The sequence below is a fragment of the Panthera onca genome, chromosome B2 (genome assembly GCF_046562875.1).
Source record: "Panthera onca isolate mPanOnc1 chromosome B2, mPanOnc1 haplotype 2, whole genome shotgun sequence".
NCBI classification, from domain to species: domain Eukaryota; kingdom Metazoa; phylum Chordata; class Mammalia; order Carnivora; family Felidae; genus Panthera; species Panthera onca.
The window spans coordinates 37,264,912-37,272,438 of NC_138343.1; the positions used below are offsets into that span (position 1 = coordinate 37,264,912).

The window sequence follows — 7,527 nt, forward strand, 5'->3', positions numbered from 1 at the left end:
TGGATGCACGCTTAGTGTTGAATGATGAAAATGACATTCATGGAGGGATTTACAAGAAAGAATTGGATTTGATTATTGTGGTCACTGTTGGTTTGCACCTTCCTGGGGAGCTTTGAAGGTGTACTCTGAAACCAGCCCCAAATGCAGAGAGCAGGGAAAGATGGAAGAAAGACGCAGGCCATTCAGATTGGTAGGTGGAAGGTTTTATAAGTAAGGACACTTACATAAAAGGTTTATCTTGGGTGGCCAGAAGCCAAATAGATCTCTGTACCCACCAGCCAAATGTTAAAAGTTTATATAGAGGACTTAACTGAGTTCAGTCATGTATACCATCCAGATGGCCTCAACAATACATCACTATCTCAAGGCTATGTCCTTAGGGCAGCTTCTGGAAGCAGGAAGGGCAAGTGGAACACACATTTCAAGGACAGGGGAGGGAATGAGGAGGCTCCAATTGCCCAAGTGCAGCTCACAGATCAGCTGGTGGCTGTGTCCTCTTGATGACCTTCCGCAACACTCTGTGACCAGCTCTTACAATCTCATGGGGCCTCCTCTTCTGCAATGGGACCTGAGCAGTCAGCAAGGGGTTTCACTAGCATGAAGCTGGCTCTTTCAGTAGCCATCTGGCTGCATAGGAGGGAGATACCACGCCAACAGAATGGACACACATGCAAGAGAAAACACAGATTAAGACAATGATCCCCAAAGTTAGTCACAGCTTTTTCCACTCACAGCTTCGTGATTCTAACCACTGATTTATTAAGTTCCTTAGGTTGGGAGCTGGATCACTCAGGGCATTCACTGGTGTCTTCATGTGATTTAATAAAGATGGTACGTTAGCAGACTCATCAGGAATGAGCAACATTCTATTTGGATAATGGCAGAGATACCTCCCTGTGAGGCAGTAATAATGTCCAAGGCCATCCTATTTTGGAAGACAGTTTTTCTCATTAGAGACATCTCAGTGTTTGGTAAGGACAGGCTCTGTTGGCTATCATTCAAGGCTTGCTGGATGAATTTACTAAGAGCTTCTGTGTGTCCGATAACATCCTCCAGGCCAATGGAGGGACAGAGACTGTGGCCAAATGATTGTACCCGTGGAAAAAAACACACCCACCTTTCTGAGGAGAGGGAAGTTGGCAGTTTTAGGAACGTGGCCCTTGACCTGGTTGTGCATAGCATATGTGTTGGCTGGGGGGAGGCAGCCTGTCAGGCATGAGGAGATGGACTGGGGGGGTGCAATATGCCAGACCGGGACCCCCACCTTCTCCCCTCTTTGAGTGGCGAATGTTCTGTTTCAGGCATACTGCATCTCAACAGTCTGGCCTGCAGCAGGACAGTGGGATCCCAGTGAAGATTGAGTAGTTCCCCCTCACCCAGGGGTGTGAAGTAACTCAGCCATCCCAGAAGGACATCCCATTGCAGTTTCCAGTAGATAACTCCTTTCCCAGGTGTGGTGGGGCTTGGTGTTCTCAGCAGCATAGCATGTTGACTCACAACGAGAGTGGGGACAATGGCTGTTTCCTGCAACTTCCCTACCTTTATGGTATTGGGTACCTTGGCAAGCATCCCCAGTCTGGCATATGGGGCAGCAGGCCCTACTGGTTGATCATTCAAATGCATTAAAGCCTGGGACAGTGCTTTAGCCCACTGGGCCAAGGTGGTTTTACCTTTAATTTAATCTGCTGCTTTAATATTCCAGTTTTCCTTTCTACCAACATTCCCTGCTGTTTGAGGTTATATGGGAGATGGAACTGACATTCAATGCCACGTAATTTTGCCTAGTCTCACACATCATGACCTTTGGAATGTGACTCCAGATCACTGTCTGGTCACTGAGGGCTTCCTTATGTGTACTTAGCTTCTTTAATCCCTTGACGATGGTAGCCTGCTTTGTGTGGTGACGGGACAGCTTGGGTTAGGCCAGATGTGGTATCTGCACAAACAAAGGCCTCACCTTTAGCCTAGACCCCCATGCTTTTGCACATGCTATTCCTCTAACTGGAATTGTCCCATTTGGTAAACTCCTACATACCTTATAAGAGTCACCTTCAACTTCATCCTCTTGATTCAGCCTGCCTTGAGCTGTCTTCCCGAGTGGTTTATTTTGTTTACACCTCTGCTCATAACAACACTGTGTTATATGCCTTGCCTTCCTCCACATTTCTTCTAGACTGAGCTCCTTTAATGCAGGGTCCATGGATGGCCTATTCATCTTTGTGGTCATCCCACCAAAAGCTGTGCCTGGCATGCGAGAGCTACTCCTGAGAGACTTAACGAATGAATGAATGAATGAATGAATGAATGAATGTGGGCCTCCCCAAGTGTCTAATTCAGTTACCAGGAAGGGACTTGGAAACTGGAAGAACTGGACTCCCTCATTAAGCCAAGCTAGGGCCTAGTTTTTCTTTCCAGCTTCAAGGGGTAGTAACTCAGTTCCTGTTATTATGTCTTGCAACTTCTTCTCTTCCCTCTGTTCCCAAACTTGATACAATATTCTCACATGCTGGTGCATAATAATGCTCAGATCTGACAGGGAGTAGGGGTGGGGGACATAACATATTCCAAAATTTATTTATGATTTTCACTATTAACATGGGAGCCAAATGTAATATAGAGGTCACAGATAAAATCTTCTTAAGGTTTTGAAGTCCATTTGAAGTTTAGGGTGTAGTTTCTAACATTAATTGCTGCTCTCCAAGAAAGGCTTCTCCTGTTGAATTGAATGGCATGGTTTGCAAATATTGTATTAAGTTTAAAGAAAGGCCACAATATGTGTAACCTTGTATTGCCTTAAAAATAACCGTATTATGCACATTAAAACACATAGATTTCCTTTCCGGTGTGATTGCTTTGTTTGATCAAATTGAAAGTTGGGTTTTCTATTTTGGCATTATGCCTTGTTTCCTTAGACAAAATGAAATTGTTCCATTATAGCAAATAGAAGCTTGATAATGGTTTGATTCTAGTTTTAGTTGGAATGCTGATCGCAGAATATTTGCCATTCCAGTCTTGTTCCTAAGCAGTGTGATTTCAAATAGAGACGAGGAGCTAGGCCTGGATTACAATCTTTAGACACTTGAGTGGTTGAAACCCCATGAGAGTTTCAAACCAAAGCTCTCTCCGAGGCAGAAAGGGTGCTGCTTTCCTGCTGTCAGCCAGCAAGGAATACTTAGCTCATTGCAGGTCCCCATAGAAACAAAACACAGAAAGAAATGTGCCCCTCAGGTTCAATCTCAGCTCCTCTTGGGTGGGCATGCATTTGGAGGTTGATAAGCAGCTAACACTTGGAGCTTCTTCCTGTCTTGTTTCTCGAGTGGACTGATCTAAGGCATCGGCATTATCTTTTTTCTTTTCTTTAAGGCTTCCTCACAGCGATGAGGCAGGAAGTGACCCGCGCCCACAAAGGCTGGGCCCTGGACTCTGTGACCATCCACAATGAAGTTCTGCGGCAGACCAAGGAGGAGATCACATCACCCCCCGTGGTAGGCACCACTGGGCAAATAGCAGGGGCAGTTCTGGAACCAGTGTTGCAAGTTCACATTCTGCTTAAAACTGACTGATGAGTGCCTCGGTTAAGACCTGTTGAGATGCAGTATGCCTGAAACAGAACATTCACCACTCAAAGAGGGGAGAAGGTGGGGGTCCCGGTCTGGCATATCGCACCCCCCAGTCCATCTCCTCATGCCTGACAAGCTGCCTCCCCCCAGCCAACACGTATATAGCTATGCACAACCAGGTCAAGGGCCACGTTCCTAAAACTGCCAACTTCCCTCTCCTCAGAAAGGTGGGTGTGTTTTTTTCCACGGATACATTCATTTGGCCACAGTCTCTGTCCCTCTATTGGCCTGGAGGATGTAATAGTGCATACAGAAGCCCTTAGTAAATTCATTCAGCGAGCTCCAAGTGGTAGCTGCGTATCAACCTCCAAATGCATGTCCACCCAAGAGGAGTTGAGATTGAACCTCAGCTTTGTAGGTGGGGTTTCCTCGGTCATAACCAGGAGACTTTGACGCTGAAACCTCCTCCATTTGCTGGGGCAGGAATTAATGCCAAGCACTGGAACTCCCCAGACAGCCTTTCTTTACAACGACAAGTTACACTTGTGTCTGCTAGAAAAGGGTTTTCCACACGTCTCCTGCTGCAGCTGTGGGCTGCTCACAGACTGGACGAGTGTGGAGGGCAGTAGAGACCAATAGTGTTCGCAGTCCTGAGCTCTGGGCCAGTTCCAGCAGTGCCCCCACTAGCTGCGGGACCCCTTGGTGGAGGGACCCCTGGAGGGGAGAAGAGCAGGGGCCCGAGGTAAGCAGACGCCATTGAGAGCCACTGCTTGGCACTTACCTGCTCTGTGAACTTGGGCAAGTTCTTTAATTTTTTGACCTCAACTTCTTCCTCTGTGACATAAGGCCAGTAATTCAACCTCATGAAAGATGGTTGTGCCAATTCAATGGAATCATTTAGGACCCCACATAGGTACTCAATAAATCTTAGCCCCGTTTTCCCTTCCTCTGTGACTTTCACTCCCTCAATTGCCAAAGAAGAAGCCTGGACCAGATGAATTCCAAATTCTGGCCCTTTCTGCCACTTTACAGCAAGGGTTGCCTCCTTCCAGCGTCCAATGCCTGTCCTCACTCTGTCTGCCATCTCACGAGAAGCACACCAGTATATTTCCACCAGCGATCTCTCCATTCAAGTAGACCTAAGCTATTTCAATCATGCCCTTCCAGATTCTTCCGGCGTTTTCTCATCATGCAATTCCAAAGTCATGTCCACATTTGTAGGTATTTGTTAGAGCAGTACTGAGATATGTATATGTTTCCTAAGGCTGTTGCAACAAAGTACCACAAATTGAGTGGCTTAAAACAACAGCAGTTTATTTCCTCAGAGTTTGGGTGGCCAGAGGTCTGAAATCAAGGTGTTGGCAGAGTTGGTTTCTTCCAAAGGCTCGGGGGGTGGGGGGGGGGCGTGGGGGGGGGGGAGAGGGAATCTGTCCCATGTCTCTCTCTCAGCTTCTGATGGTTGCAGGCAGTCCTTGGTATCCCTTGGCTGATAGTGGTAACACTTCAGTCTGCCTCCATTATCACATGGCCTTCTTCCCTATGTGTACCTCTGGGTATCCCCTCCTCTTCTTACAAGAACACCAGTCATATTGGGTTTAGAGCCCACCTTAATTCAGTATGACCTGAACTAATTAGATCTGAAAAGCCCCTACTTCCAAATGGTCACATTCTGAGATCCTAAGTGGACGTGAATTTTTGGGTGACACTATTGCAAAGTTCTGAGATTAAAAGGAACCTAGAAGGGATACAGTTTACCGTCGGATGGTATCTACATTTTATATCGTTCATGTAGTAATTGTCACTACCAATGATGGTAATCATACATATGTCCTGATTTTCTGGGATTGCCCATTTTACTGTCAGACCATGTACTTTAGGTTTTGGTCCCCAAAATATGGTCCTCATACGCTTGGGTCACATGAGGGGGATTCCAGGAAACACTTGGCAATTAATTTCACTCTCTCTTATAATAAGTCTACATTTGCTTCCCCTTAGCTACTCCTCATTGGAAAGGAAAAATGGTTACCATCTTCTACCTAGATATATCTTATGGGCTTACATGATTATCAGAGTTTCCTGTGATTCCCTTTAGCCTTTCTTTTCTTACTGAATATGTGTTCTATGGCTCCCCATGGCCTATAACGTAAAGTTCAAACTCTTCAGTTTGACATCTGTAGTCTTCCACGGTCAAGCCCTAACTTATTTTATGACCATTAAACTCTCTGCTAAATAAAATGCCTGGGCTTTCCTACCCATCCTACCTATCTTTGTACTATATTGCTTCTGCCTGGATGCCTGCCCTCTCTCCTCTTTCTTTCCAAAAGCAGCCCACCCTTCAAAGCTGTCTCTTCCACAAAGACCCTCAAGCACTCCAGCCCAAGGTGGCCTTTCACCTCAAGTCACTGCACTTAGTCTCAGTGTTGGTCACCAGGCAGCCTCTCTAAAAAGTGTGTGCTTGTATTCAGTTCATGTCTTTCTCCCCGATTTAATGGTGAAGACCTCAAGGGCAGGGCCCCTTTGTGTGAAAGAGAGACACAGGATTACAAGCAGCCACTGTTGAACTAACACACCCCCACCCTGACTATCAGGCCTGCTCGCCTTCTACCACAACTGGCCTCTGGGGGCGCTCTGGCTCTCCTGCTCTCTGGGCCTGGCTGCACAACTCTCACTGAATGACTGAGATGGTTAGAGGGGCATGTTGGCTAGGCTGGCACAGGCTGAGATCCCGCATGGCGCCCGGCTCCAAATCCTGTTCCTTGTTCTGACCCTACATGACAGACCGGGCCTCTCTGAGACTTTTATCTCTGCGCACAGGTGATTTGGTGCTGCTGGCTAAGTCTGTCGTCCCCAGCGGGCTAGCCCTCTGCTCAAATAAGCAATAACGGCATGTTTCCACAGCCCTTATGGCCTCAAGATAGGCCGCAGGAGAAAATGGGGCTCAGTATTTTACTCACGCAATGCACCCAGTGGTATTTGTTCTTCTGGTGGCATTTTAAGACTGGTGTATGTCTTCTTTCTAAACTGATGACCTTTATTACAGTAATGAATGTCCATCTCACTGCGCCTAAGTTTTAAAAAAATCCTATTACCTCGTGCTTGACTCTTCCAGGAAGGTGTGTATATTTATGGGCTCTACATGGATGGAGCAGCCTGGGACAGACGGAATGGGAAGCTTACAGAATCCACTCCCAAGGTGCTCTTCACACAGCTGCCTGTGCTGCATATCTTTGCCATTAATTCCATCGCGCCCAAGGACCCCAAGCTGTATGTGTGTCCTATTTACAAGAAACCGAGGCGTACTGACTTGACCTTCATCACCGTGGTGTACCTGCGAACAGTTTTGTCCCCAGATCACTGGATCCTGAGAGGAGTGGCTCTTTTGTGTGACATCAAGTAAATTCACTTCCACTTATTGAGGGCACCTGAGCCATGTACCCAGCCAGTGCTATTGAGAGGCCTGGCGCTTTGTGTCTTTTCTCCCTGGTAATTGTTTGATTACTCTTTTTAAATTAAAAAGTTGATACTCTACAATCACGTGTGTGTGTGTGTGTGTGTGTGTGTGTGTGTGTGTGTGTATGTGTGTTTCCTTATATCAATATTCAAAAAGACAATTCTAGTGTAATGCATTTTATCCCAGGCAATCATATTCCATTATAATCATTTTATGTAGATAAAGCCCTTCCTTCGTGTTAGAGCATTGGAAGGTTTAAATTTTTCTAAAAATCCAAAACAAATTATTAATTGGTTGTATCCTGAAAGGGGCATGACAGATGCAAAGTTTTCTCTCAAATAAAAACTGCATTGCCCTGGAATAAAATCTACCCCTGTGTATGTCTGTGCTAATGTGCTATCCATTGCCTGTTTGGGTTTGGCCTTGACTCCATGCTTGTGAAATGGAAACTGAAGGGGTCCAGTCAGTACCCCTTAGGAGTTACAGCTGTGTGGTGTGACATGTTTGAGACAGCAA

The 7,527-nt window shown here is 46.2% G+C and overlaps 1 protein-coding gene across 1 annotated transcript in view; it reads left to right on the plus strand.

The window, feature by feature from the left end:
- The window catches only part of DNAH8 (dynein axonemal heavy chain 8), a 330,443-nt gene extending 323,352 nt beyond the window's left edge, over positions 1–7,091 (plus strand). Inside the window, exons 93-94 of the mRNA XM_078446877.2 lie at positions 3,364–3,485; positions 6,670–7,091. Of these exons, the coding sequence (XP_078303003.2) occupies positions 3,364–3,485; positions 6,670–6,957 (410 nt within the window). The 3' untranslated portion in view covers positions 6,958–7,091. The remainder of the gene's footprint in view (positions 1–3,363; positions 3,486–6,669) is intronic.
- Positions 7,092–7,527: the final 436 nt, after the last annotated feature.